At 38.7% G+C, this 14,661-nt stretch overlaps 1 protein-coding gene across 4 annotated transcripts in view; it reads left to right on the forward strand.

The window, feature by feature from the left end:
• Positions 1–14,661, forward strand: part of LOC120542412 (guanylate-binding protein 1-like) — a 91,927-nt gene that overhangs the window by 66,558 nt on the left and 10,708 nt on the right. For 3 of the 4 annotated variants that reach the window (XM_039774881.1, XM_039774882.1, XM_039774883.1), the window contains exon 10: positions 7,826–7,928. In XM_039774881.1, coding sequence (XP_039630815.1) covers positions 7,826–7,928 — 103 coding nt within the window. Of the gene's footprint in view, positions 1–7,825; positions 7,929–8,375; positions 8,824–14,661 lie in introns of those variants that run through there. The other variant, XM_039774884.1, reaches the window with a different exon arrangement.

The following is a 14,661-nucleotide window of genomic DNA, read 5'->3' on the forward strand; positions in this document are numbered from 1 at the left end:
ACCATTACCCACTAGTAAGGACCGGAAGACCTACCTGATGGTGGTTGTGGACTATTTTACCCGATGGGTGGAGCTATTCCCATGGCTAATGCCACAGCCAAGAAGATATGTTCCACCCTGAAGGATGAGATCTTTACCCGATGGGGGGTGCCGAAGAACATCATCTCAGACCGGGGCCCGCAGTTTACCAGCTCAGAGGCGAAGAATTTTGGAAGCAATGGGGGGTGGTGCACCTGAAGACAACAGCGTACCATCCCCAATCTAATCGCACTGAGCGGGTGAACCGGACCCTGAAGACAATGATTGCATCCTTCGTCGGAGACCATCATCAGGATTGGACAAAGTGGCTGCCTGAGCTGCGGTTCGCATTGAACACGGCGGTGCACGAGGTTACGGGTGAGACCCCTGCATTGTTAGCTTTAGGCAGACAGCTAAACGGTCCACTAGAGAGGGTAATTAATCATAAACCACCCAATCCAGACACCTCAATACATGATCATTTGCAAACACTACAACTTATCACACAACAGGTAAAGGAGAGGATGGTGAGGTCCCAGTCCAGACAATCTCAGTCGTACAACCGGAGACATAAGCCTGTGCAATTCTCAGTTGGGGAGAAAGTCTGGATCAGGACTCATCCCCTCTCCAAAGCCTCCGATAAATTCACAGCTAAACTGGCTCTGAAGTGGTTCGGCCCGGCAACTATAGTCCAAAAGAAAGGACCAGTGACCTATGCAGTAGAGTGGGGATTGCCGGGGACGAAGAAAGTAGACACTGTTAACATCGCTAACCTCAAGCCTTGGTTCGGCCGTACACCACGGCCTGGGGAGGGGGATTGTAGCAGTGCTACCATTGGTTAGAACTGCATCTCCCAGCAGTCCTTGCAGGGCTGTTGGGGCAAAGGTGGCCAGAGGGGTTCAAAAGGAGGGCAGGGGGCGAAGAGGAAAAAGTTTTGTTTTGGTCGTTTGCTGCTTGTATTTATCTGTGGAACTGCCTGTCGTTTCCTGCTTTACATCTTCGTGTCCTGGATTGTGTTGTTTGTTGGGGTCTGGAATCATTCGTCTACCTGTTTACTGTTACTGAGGACGTTGTCTGGATTATTTGGCTTTCACGGAAGAAGGAGCGCTCCTGAACCATTCATCTGTCAACTTACTTCAGCAACTACCGGTAGGACTGTGTTTTTCCATTTCCCTCGCTTCATTCAAATCACTGGACATAACTTCACCGCTATTATTTCATACATGGACTTTACTGCGTGTTTGTCATGTTTATCGCGTGACAATATATATATATATATATATATAAACTGCTCAAAAAATTAAAGGAACACTTTGAAAACACATCAGATCTCAATGGGAAAAAGAAATCCTCCTGGATATCTATACTGATATAGACTGGGTAATGTGTTAAGAACGAAAGGATGCCACATCATTTGATGGAAATGAAAATGATCAACCTACAGAGCCCTGAATTCAAAGACGCCCCAAAATCAGAGTGAAATTATGTGGCAGGCTAGTCCAATTTGCCAAAATTTAATTGCAGCAACTCAAAATTGTGCAGCAGCACTTTGTATGGCCCCTGTGTTCTTGTATACATGCCTGACAACATTGGTGCATGCTCCTAATGAGATGACAGATGGTGCTGTGGGGGATCTCCTCCCAGATCTGGACCAGGGCATCACTGAGCTCCTGGACAGTCTGAGGTGCAACCTGGTGGCATTGGATGGACCAAAACATAATGTCCCAGAGGTGTTCTATTGGATTTAGGTCAGGAAAGAGTGGTGGCCAGTCAATGGTATCAATTCCTTCATCCTCCAGGAACTGCCTGCATACTCTCACTACATGAGGCCAGGAAATGTCGGGCACCAGGAGCCACTGTACCAGTATAGGGTCTGACAATGGGTCCAAGGATTTCATCCTGATACCTAATGGCAGCCAAGGTGCCTTTGTCAAGCCTGTAGCGGTCTGTGTGACCCTCCATGGATATGCCTCCCCAGACAATCATTAACCCACCACCAAACTGCTCATGCTGAATGATGTTACAGGCAGCATAATGTTCTCCATGGCTTCTCCAGACCCTTTCACTTCTGTCAAGTGCTCAGGGTGAACCTGCTCTCATCTGTAAAAAGCACAGGGCACCAGTGGTGCATCTGCCAATTCTGGTATTCTATGGCGAATGCCAATCAAGCTGCATGCTGCTGGGCAGTGAGCTCAGGGGCCCATTAGAGGACATGGGGCCCTTGGGTCACCCTCATGTAGTCTTTCTGGTTGTTTGGTCAGAGACATTCACACCAGTGGCCTGCTGGAGGTCATTTTGTAGGGCTCTGGCAGTGCTCATCCTGTTCCTCCTAATGCCCAAAGGAGCAGATATTATTGTTTTCATTTGCTGATGGGTTATGGACCTTCTATGGCCCTCTCCAGCTCTCCCAGAGTAACTGCTTGTCTCCTAGAATCTCCTCCATGCCCTTGAGACTGTGCTGGTAATCCTCACAGCAAACCTCGGCAATGACACGTATTGATGTGCCATCTGGAGAAGTTGGACTACCTGTGCAACCTCTGTAGGGTCCAGGTATCGCCTTATGCTACCAGTAGTGACACTGACTGTAGCCAAATGCAAAACTAGTGAAGAAACAGTCAGAAAAGATGAGATGAGGAGGGAAAAATGTCAGTGGCCTCCACCTGTTAAACCATTCCTGTTTTGGGGGTCATCTCATTGTTGCCCCTCTAGTGCATCTGTTGTTAATTTCATTAACATCACAGCAGCTGAAACTGATTAACAACTCCCTCTGCTACTTAACTGACCAGATTAATATCCCATAAGTTTTATTGACTTGATGCTATACTCTGATTAAAAAGTGTTCCTTTAATTCTTTTGAGCAGTATAGATATATATATCTATATCTATATCTATATCTATATCTATATCTATATCTATCTATCTATATATATATATATATATATATATATATATATATATATATATATATATATATATATATATATATATATATATATATGTGCGTATATATATATATCAGCGTTAATGAAGTGAATAAAGTAATGTTTATCATTAATGTCCTATAGAAATTTTTTTTTTTCAGCAGCAGGTAATAAAAACCTTATATGCCACACAAAATCATAAATTTGTAAATCAATATGCACAAAGCCAATAATTATGGTAGAAATTATATTCATTTTTGAAGTTGTGGCCAAAATAAATTATTTTTAAAGCACAAATCCCTTAGTAGTGGGAAAATTGGGAGGTGAAAACAATTTCCAATAATAAATCCTACACAAAAATGCCTTTCCTATAGTCTTATAGTAGTGCCCAAACTCACACACTCTCCTCTTCCTCTCCTTAAAACACTGCTGTTTCCTTCTGGTTTCACACTAAATGCCTGTTCTCCCCTCACTTGGACTTTTTTGGGATTGCCATGAGCGTCTCTCCCATTTTGGTTACCCTTATCAAATAGGAAGCAGTTACAATTTGTAATTAACTAACTTACATTTATTAACAATTAAAGTAAAGATTCAAAACCAGAAGTCAAAAGGGAGAGTGATCAAAATTAAATTGTATCTTAAAGTCAAAGTCAAGGAACAAAGTAATTTCAAGAGCCATATATCTAAACATAGAACTAAAGAGAATCACAAATCATAGTATTTTATCTTGATTTGATGTCAGACATGCAGTAAAGTTTATTGTTATACCATCCATACACCATGTGGCACCATACAGTGGGATGAAATAATGTTCTTCAGGACAGTGGTACAACATAAACATAAAAACAGGACAAGTGCAAGGAATGTATAGAACTATACACTATAAAAGGATTGATAAATAATAGGTAAGTAAATAGATAATAATAAATAATAACAAGAACTATTAATAAAAAAAAGAGTTCAGAATCAAGACAGCCAAGGAGTAGAAACCTGGCAGAATTGTTTTGGATGCTACAGAACCATTTGCCAGATGGAAGTAAGACAAGTAAGGAGGAATGGAAGCAGACCTTCACAATGCTATAGGCTTTGCGGAAGTAATGCTTTATAAAAATGTCTTTAATGGAGGGCAGAGAGGCCCCGGTGATCTCTTCTGCTGTGTGCACTATCATTTTTGGACCTTATGGTTAGAGACAGTGCAGTTCCTACACTAGTCAGTGATGCATTTGCTCAAAACATTCTTTTTCAGTTTAAGTCTCCAGTGCTTCCTGTGTATACTTATATGGGTTTTCCAAAGGAGCGGCCAAATGTTTGTATCTATAAAAATATTTTGTCAGATAGTGTATTGTCTTTTAGAGTGATTATCTAAACAAGTCTTTGACCTTAAGATTTTTCAAATTAAAAATTTAAATATACACAACTAGTGTTAAAATGTCTGTTGGCTGCAGGTATCCAAAGCAAACTCTGCGGGAGCGACCACAACCACTACTTCTCCCAGGTGTTGGCCACACACCCAGGCTGTCTACTCAGATGCCTCGAGCTTTCGCTCGCTTGCTTCCTTCTATAACCTCTGTCCGTCCTTTCTTTTTCCATTTTGATCTTCCCTTTCTAACCGACTCGCACTTCTTTATATTGAGAGGGGACATAGCAGCTGCAGCACATTAGCCACAGGAACAATCACGGATGTGGGCAGTCCCTAACCTGTACACTAGGTGAGAAATGCCCGCACCACAGATTGCCCTGCGGCTTGCTACGGCCACCACGCCCCCTCACTAAGCCGCTGCGAGCGCAGTGATTATTTATTTAAAAACTGCTGGCCTTTGCTAAACGAGCTATGGACCCATAACACCACAATGCCAGGTACTTATTTATACATCAAAGAGATAACCTTATCATCAGATCACTATGTAATGTTTTAATTACTGGAAAGCCAGATTAAAAAGTAAATTTTTAAATGATTTTTGAAATGTTCCACAGATTTAGCCTGGTGTATTTCTGTTGGTAAATTATTCCAAATTTTAGACGTGTAAGAACAGAAAGCTGCCTTACCAGTTCTTTTATGCTTTGATCTTGGAATAACAAGAAAACCATTATTTGCAAATCTAAGATTGTGTTTTAGTACATAAGGAAACAGGCTTTGTGAAATGAAAGAAGGGGCAAGATTGTTTAGAGCAGGGATCTCAAACTCCATTCCAGGAGGGCTTTAGTGGCTGCAGGTTTTCATTCTAACCCTTTTCTTAATTAGTGACCTGTTTTTGCTGTTAATTAACTTCTTTTGAATTAATTTTAATTGACTTGTTTTTTAAGATTTGTTCCTTGGAATATTAATCTATATATGAGTCAATGTGTGTATGTATGTTCCAGCATCACGTCCGAACAGCTGGAGCGATTTTCATGAAACTTGGTACACATGTTCCTCATTGGTCGACTAAAAATACTGTAGGGTGAAATCAGCTGTAACCCACCCCCTTCTGGGTAGGGTGGGGGGTAATCTTGCGGTCTTGTATGCATGTTATCATCCAGTTGCCACTCGGAATGACCACCAGAGAATGCCAGCATTCTTTATGTTTGAGTGTCACTGCACCCCTGTTGCTTTTGAAATTAAATAGAGTTCTATGCGTGGAAGTGTGTGTGTCTGTCCGGCCCAGAAGTGAGACGTAGAGTCGGGGTGAGGGCTGCAGCTCCAAGGAGATGCAAGCAAGGCCAGTACACCAGCAAAAAGGAAACCTCCTAAGAAAGACAGTCGCTTAGCTGCTAATGCACAAACGATGCGAGCACTTCGGCAACATCAAACCTTCTAGCAGAGAGATGCCCAGAGTAGTTATGGCGATTTAAATACTTTCTAGGATCCCATGCTTTTAACACCATGGGCTTACACAGTTAGTATATACCAGGCGACTGCCAGCATTCTTTATTTTTGAGCAGCACCGCGTCCCTGTTGCTTTTCAAATGAAATAGAGTTGACCGGTTCTGAGCGTCAACTAGATGATGACATACATACAAGGCCGCAAGACGACATTAGTGAGTCTTTGTTTCTTAATTTGTTTTTATTTTTAACATTGTGTTTTTTTAATTATGTTTTTCTCAAACAATTAAAAAAAACATGAGGGCGAACTGGAGGTGACTGCCAGCATTTTTTATGTTTGAGCACCACCGCGCCCCTGTTGCTTTTCAAATTAAATACAGTTGGCCAGTTCCGAGCATCAACTGGATGATAACATACATACAACACCGCAAGACAAGCACATTAGTGAGTCTTTATCCATCCATCCATTATCCAACCCGCTATATCCTTCAACATCTGCAGTAAGATGCTGCAGATGTTCTACCAGACGGTTGTGGCGAGTGCCCTCTTCTACACGGTGGTGTGCTGGGGTGGCAGCATAAAGATGAAAGACGCCTCACGCCTGGACAAACTTGTTAAGAAGGCAGGCTCCATTGTAGGATTAAAGTTGGACAGTTTAACATCTGTGGCAGAGCGACAGGCATTAAGCAAACTCCTGTCAATCATGAAGAATCCACTGCATCCACTTAACAGGATCATCTCCAGGCAGAGGAGTAGCTTCAGTGACAGACTTTTGTCACTGTCCTGCTCCACTGACAGACTGAGGAGATCGTTCCTCCCCCACACTATGCGACTCTTCAATTCCACCCGGGGGAGTAAATGCTAACATTAATTTTATTTTAATTCTTTTCATTTTTATTACTATTTAATTTAATATTGTTTCTTTGTATCAGTATACTGCTGCTGGATTATGTGAATTTCCCCTTGGGATTAATAAAGTATCTATCTATCTATCTATCTATCTATCTATCTATCTATCTATCTATCTATCTATCTATCTATCTATCTATCTATCTACTAACTACAGAGTCACGGGGGTCTGCTGGAGCCAATCCCAGCCAACACAGGACGCAAGGCAGGAAACAAATCCTGGGCAGGGCGCCAGCCCACTGCAGAAAACCCATGCAGACACAGGGAAAGCATGCAAACTCCACACATTATTGTTTGTTAATTTATTTTTATTTTTAAAGTTGTGTTTTTTTAATTATGGTTTTCTCAAACAATTAAACAACACTGGGTATTTCAGCTATATTATAAAATCTGGCAGCAGCCGTGGTGTCAAAATAAACTCACTTAACTATAATCTCCTGTTTGGTTCTAGTCACAGACAGTGCTACTATAAAAAATACATTAATGATTAGATGTACTGGTTTTCAGGATCTGTGTTACATTAATATTAAGTCCCTTTGAAATGACTAAAAAAAGCGCCCTTTATGTGCTGGCTGGGTGATATGACAACTGGAATGATAAATTCCAAGAAACTACACACTTGCATCAAACATTGGAGTTGGTCGCATTGAATAATTTGTTGAGTTTTTTGTTTATTTCTATCATGGGTGGAACTGGTTTCTAAACCTTTCAATGAGTTTTCTCTTTGGATGCATTGTGTTTACTAATGAAGCTGTTCAAAAATAAATCTTTAGAAAATCAGACATAATCACATCTGCCTTCTCCTGACTTTTTTCTTATTTTTTCTTTTATAAAAAATTCACACAGGGTTAAATTTTAGTTAGCATAAGTTCAGACTTGTAAACTTAAAATATTTCATCAGGCTTTAGGCACAGTTGACATTAGGACCATAGAAGGTAAAAGTCATTGTTAAAAAGTAAACTGATGATCAGAAGCTCATCTCTTCTGTCCACTGCCATATTACCAGCTAAAACCTTACTTCAATAAAAAGTTAAGTGAACATAAAGTTGGTGACACCTTGAAGCCAACTTCTTATTCAGTTCTATTTGCAGCTAAATATTTTTTTTCTTCTCATGTAAAACAGTTGTTTTTTGTCTTGATCAGTAAAAATTCTTTCATTGTTTTATTTGCTCAGGCCATCACTGTTCTTAAGAGTTTTACCGAAGAAATGAATGTGATTTCTGAAACAATCAAAAATACTGACAACATCTTATCAGAAAAGGAAAATAAAATCAATGGTAAGACTACTCATCAATTCCTGCATGAATGCCAAACTAAAATCATTCATTGATTGATTCCTTGATTTGATTAATTCAATATTGATTACATTAAATTGATTAATTTTTTTTACTCTTACTTTGAGGGCCACAGGCGTGTCTCATTCTCTGACTTTATGTAACTCTATTCATTGCAATTATTGTCTGCAGTTAGCTAGTTCGCAGTTATGCAGGGGGCAGAGTTTGGTTTATGTCCCTCCTTTTCATGAGCAGTGTGTCACTAGCGCTGCCTAGCTAATTGTGTTGCCAAGGCAACACTGATCAAAAAGAAGTCATGTGATGTGATGGGATGGGCAGAGAAAATAAAAGCACTGAATTTTCAGCAAAACCATGCAGCTTAATGCAGTTCCCAGACTTAGAGAATTATGTTAAGTATGTAACTGCTGACATCTTTTACACATTTTGTAGATGATCTTCACTGAAAGGAAACTGGTGGTAGCAAATTTCTTATTTCCCTAATTGGGCAGTCTGTTACCAAGTGGGATGTGCTTGGGCTGACAAGACATTCTATAAAGGATGAAGCTGCATGTTACATACAAGGAGAAAGCAACTGTTTTACAAGGGCTCAATGGACTGATGCCTACCATAGACTAGATGTGTACTTATATTTTGTCAATAGTGTTTAAATGTTAACTTTCTAAGATTTGAGAGCAAACCTTTCCTCTTTCCACTGGAGTCCAATCTCTCTATTATAATAAAATAATCTTCGAACAAGAAAAGGCTAATCCTGAGACGAGACGTGACTTTTTGAAGAGACTTTTTGGAAGGATGTCCCCCAAGACAGAGACTTTTACCATGAGATTCTTTCAAGTCACGCCATACTTACAACCTTTGGAACCAAGTCACATGAGATGGAGACTTTTGCCATGAGATTCTTTCAAGTCACTCCCTACTTACAACTATTTTCAAACAAAACCATGGTCATCAGGTGCATTCCAGCACTTAACCTGGACAGATACCAATCCATTAAAGGGCTTACTTATGAATACATACACACACACACTTACGAAGATCCAGATCCCATTCATCTAAATATGGCAGCGAGAAATTGGTTACACAGCAAATTGATTAAATGTGTATCAATAAACTATGCTGAAGCCAGGTCCGGTTCTGCCGGTCATGCAAAGGGTGCATGCATGAAGGCAGCCGAACAGAGAGGGTGGCCACGGCCGCCCTCAACAAAACGCAAGCTCGGTGTGGGTCTTGACTTTTCCCGGCGAATGTAGGTAACTTTCTTCAAAGAAAAACGGGCAAGTCACAACACGTGAATTATGTCAGCTCAAGTACGCAGCACATCAATCAAAAGTTTTTGTAGTGTTAATCTGAATTTTACTGACGAATTAATTAAACTTGTCACTGATTCGTTACATGCGTAAGTCAAGTTTTCTTCTTCCTACGAAGAAATTTTTTGTCATTTTTTTTGACATTAAGGAAATTGCGAAAATTTTAAATACACTGGTTTAGAAAACGAGTGAAGGTATTATAGGGTGAGGGGGCGGCTGAAATTAAATGGCACAATGGCGGTTTCGCCTCTAGAACTGGGCCTGGCTGAAGCAGTTGGTGGTTATCGTGTGGAAGATGAAAACATCACTTTACAATATCCCATAGAATATCTACAAGCGTTAACACCGTCCAGTTTTCCACCAGCCTAATTATTGTTGAAAGAAGGATGTATCGTAATGTTATTGTGTAATTCATGTTTGAGTGATGGACTATGCAATGGAACAAGATTAGTTGTATTAAAAATTGGTCAAACAATTCTAACATGTAAACTTTTAACAGGCGACAAGAAAAGTAATGTAGTACATATTCCACGAATAACATTAGACACAAAAGGAGATCTTGATATGCCATTCCTATTAAAACATTTACAGTTTCCCATGAGAATAGCTTTTGCTATGACAATTAACAAATCACAGGGACAAATATTCAAAAAATGTATTTATTAGAGAAAAAGAAACTATATTCACTCATGGACAGGTATATGTTGCATTGTCACAATGTAAATCTAAACACGGAATCAAAATTCAATGCGATCTTGAAGAAAAGTTAATACCAAATGTTGTTTTAACTGATGTTTTAAAGTAAAAGTGAAAATAATGTCTATGTAACAATTTCCATGAAAATAACAATCTCCTTAAATTGTATAACCAAACCTGGGGGTTGGCGAGTGAAGCGAACAGGGGGTGGAGCCCCCTATTTCTAAAATAAATTCTGTATAACTATAATAGCATGAAAAAGACTTTTTTGGCTGCCAATGCCCTATTACAAAGAGTTTTACAAAAAACGAAATACTAAAAGAAAATCACATTTGATTATCCCTCACAATAGCTGTCATCTTTGTCACATATCTAAGTCTCTGCAACAAAAAGTGGATTGTTTAGTAAAGCATAGTACAGTAGTTAACATGTAATCCTGTGACCCTCTCTGAATGATTTCTGTCCAAGTCCTTGAATCATAACCAGAGACATGGGCAACCTTCTTTGGCTTCAGAGACCCCGGACTAGGGCTTATTGTAGTTGGCAAACAGTGTAATTAATAACCTCAGCTATCTTGCACAGTCATTTTTCTTACTTTGTCCTTCTGGAAGATGATCCTCTTTGATGATATTGTACTATTGTAACAGTAATATTTCATAGTATTATGTTCATATGACAATAACCTTGAACTTGAAATTGTTGTAGTAACTTAAAGCCCTCAGTAGTTCTTCAACATCCAGGTCTCTTCTCTAGTTTCTAGGATCCATACAGCATACTCCTAAGAGATGGAATCATCTGCTGTACAAACCAGCAACTGAGCAGAAGGCTACTTGCATTGTACCCACCTTTCACTGCCTTGTGCTAAAATAGGGATGTAGTCCCCAGATTAACGTTATCTTGTCCACTGTCACTGTGTGGCAGTGCTGGATTAACCATATAAGCAAAGTATGCACATGCTTAGGGCATCAAGGGTAAAGGGGGCAGCACTAACATTTTTCATGGCCAAATTTATCACATAAATTATTAAATTAATTAAATTTATAGCCATTTTCAAAATTTAATGAAAAATGAATAATGCCTCCCTGTACCTCCCTATGCCGTCACTGTTCGTAGATGGCGCCTTACATAGTGCATTCTGCATTCTGGTGCCATTTACGATGGGGAATTCCTGTTTCATGGTGATTCCCTTAAATGCCATGTTATGTCAAAATATTGTGAAAATAATTCAATTCAAAACAATATGTTTTTATATTTTTAAATAATAGTTAATAGTTGATTAAAAATTATTATCACGTAATTGTTGTGTTTCATGAATTATCTGTTATTTAACTTAAAATAAATTTCTAGTGTGTAGAAAGCGTTATTTTCTATTTTAAGCAAAAACAAAAAATCGTCCCAGTTTGAGGAAAAAATATTCTGGTAAGTCTATTTAATTCTATTCTTGGATATTTTTAAATTCATTTACATTATGTAAAAGTGAAAATCGTACAGCTGATTACTATTGGATAAAATTGTTTATAACTTTTTTACTAATAAAGCTTTATTAACAACATTTTCACAAAATATTCCTCAAATCTTGTACTATATGTGTAAATAGATTTGCTAAATTGACACAAAAGCCATAAATAAATTAAATAATCAAAATGGTAAATCTGCGGTTTTCATGTCAAAATTAAAAATGTACATTCCAAAAACAACATTAAAATCGACCCCAAACGATAAAATTTGTAAAATTTTGGATGCCATTTTCTCTTCAAGTAATGATAAAAACGCGATCAGTTGTTTATTGAAAAGCAGTGCCGCACAAAATAGATTTTTAAATCAATTTTGGGGTTAAAGTCAATTTCTACAGGTTTTGGCAGGAGATTGGATAATTTGTTGTCCTGATAAAATTAATATTTGTAGCCATTTAAGCCACTTTGTAGTCACTTTGTCACTAAATATGAGATGTAAAAAAATTCAAAAAAGCTCAAACAAAATCTGCGCTAATTGATATTTTGGAATTTGGTTTGCTTCATCAAAAACTAGAGACTTTCATGAAAATTTTGGTTCTAGTTTCATTTTGATACACAACAATTTTCACAACCCCTAGGTACTATAACAATTAAAGTCGTTCGGTTTTTACATGGAGTGCAGTTTTGCAGTTTTTAATGCATATAACCGCTCTAAGCATTACATTACCGTACGACTTTAACTGTCATGAATTTTTACCATTTTTATTATTTAATTTGTTTATGGCTTTTGTGTTAATTATTTAGCAAATTTTTTACACACATTCTTAATATTTTTATTCTTTAAAGAATATTCTGTGAAAATTTTGTAACTAAATCTTTCTTACTAAAAAAGTTATCAAAAATTTTACCCAATAGTAATCAGCTGTACGATTTTCACTTTTACATAATGTAGTTTACGGATAATTCTTTTTTCTACATCCTGCCTAGAAGTCATAAAATCCTTCATACGGCACTTGTCAGTGTCCCCCCCCCCTCCCCCCACCTTAAAAGCACATGATTCAGCGTCAGCAGTAAGCTAGGAATTAAAATGTCTGTATTATTCAGTTTATGAAATGCGTACATGTGTTGAATGCCACATAATAATTCAAATAACATATTCTGGATGCCTTATCTCTATTATGTATTAGATCTTATCAAAGAGTTTACAAGGAAAAAAGTAGGAGAAAATTATTAAGATAAAAATAAAATGAAGCATACAAAAATAAGCATTATTTTCTTTCTTACTATAAGTATGTTTTGTTTAATTTTGAATTTTCGATAATAAAATAAAATTTTATTTTCTAGTTTGTTATTGTTTTAATATTTTGAATTACTAGTGTAAGGGGGCACCAAAATGATTTAGTGCTTAGGGCATCTAAGGGTCTTAATCTGGCCCTGCTGTGTGGTCAAAAGTAAGTGCACCATTCAACTGGACTATTAGCAGAGGCAGTTCATTCAGAAAACTCAAAGCTTATGGGGGAAAATTACACTGACAAAACAGGATAAAAGGATAAATGTCTGTATGCCCGTTTAGTTGCTATGTCTCTGTCATTCCAATAGATGGTGCAACATAAACATTTTTAGCAATAAAATGTATTGCTTTTGTCATTCTAACAAATGACACATCGCCAACATTAACACTGCTTTTATGAATCCCACACCTTGATAACTTATAACAAATTAATGTGTATTGCATTCATCATTTAAACAGATGGCACATCGCAAACATTTGAATTAACGCATTTCACCACTACAAGTGTCTATGATGTGTCATCTCTTGGAATTACAGATGCAATTCATTATATTACTACATGCATTACAAAATATATTGCAATAGATGGTGCACTGCAAATGTTAATATTGAGGTCTATATTGATGCCTTAGATTTTAACCCATCTTAGATGGGTACCACAGCTTCTTCTTCTTCTTCTTTCGGCTGCTCCCGTTAGGAGTTGCCACAGCGGATCATCTTCTTCCATAGTCTCCTGTCCTCTACATATTGCTCTGTTACACCCATTACCTGCATATCTTCTCTCACGACAGCCATAAATCTTCTCTAAGCCTTCCTCTTTTCCTGTTGCCTGGCAGCTTTATTCTTAGCATCCTCTTCCCAATATACCCAGCATCTCTCCTCTGCACATGTCCAAACCAATGCAATCTCACCTCTCTGACTTTGTCTCCCAACCATCCACCCTGAGCCGACCTTCTAATGTACTCATTTATAATCCTGTCCATCCTCGTCACACCCAATGCAAATCTTACTATCATTACCTCTGTCACCTTTAGCTCTGTCTCCTGCTTTCTGGTCAGTGCCACCATCTCCAACCCATATAACAAAGCAGGTCTCACTACCGTCCTGTAGACCTTCCCTTTCACTCTTGCTGATAACCGTCTGTGACAAATCACTCCTGATACTCTTCTCCACCCATTCCACCCTGCCTGCAGTCTGTTTTTTACCTTTCTTCCACAATCCCCATTACTTTGTACTGTTGATCCCAAGTATTTAAACTCATCCACCTTTGCCAACTCTATTTCCCTCATCTTCACAATTCCACTGACCTTCCTCTCATTCACACATATGTACTCTGTCTTGCTCCTACCGACCTTCATTCTTCTCCTCTTTAGAGCATGTCTCCACTTCTCTAGGGTCTCCTCAACCTGCTCCCTACTCTCGCTGCAGCTCACAATATCATCAACAAACATCATAGTCCAAGGGGACTCCTGTCTAATCTCATCTGTCAACCTGTCCATCACCACTGCAAATAAGAAAGGGCTCCGAGCTGATGTAATCCCACCTCCACACTCAATGCATCCGTCACTCCTACCACAGACCTCATCACTGTCACACTTCCCTCATACATATCCTGTACAACCCTTACATACTTCGCTGCCACTCCTGACTTCCTCTAACAATACCACAACTCCCTTCGAGGTATACTGTCATATGCTTTCTCCAGGTCCACAAGACACAATGCAACTTCTTCTGGCTTTCTCTATATTTCTCCATCAACACCATCAGAGCAAACATTGCGTCTGTGATGCTCTTTCTTTGCATGAAATCATATTGCTGCTTGCTCACTAATCATCACCTCCCTTCTTAACCTAGCTTCCACTACTCTGTCCAATAACTTCATGATGTGGCTCATCAATTTTATCCCCCTGTAGTTACCACAGCTCTGCACATCCCCATTATTCTTAAAAATCAGAACCAGTAAAGTTCTC

This window comes from Polypterus senegalus, chromosome 13, assembly GCF_016835505.1.
Source record: "Polypterus senegalus isolate Bchr_013 chromosome 13, ASM1683550v1, whole genome shotgun sequence".
Classification (NCBI taxonomy): Eukaryota; Metazoa; Chordata; class Cladistia; order Polypteriformes; family Polypteridae; genus Polypterus; species Polypterus senegalus.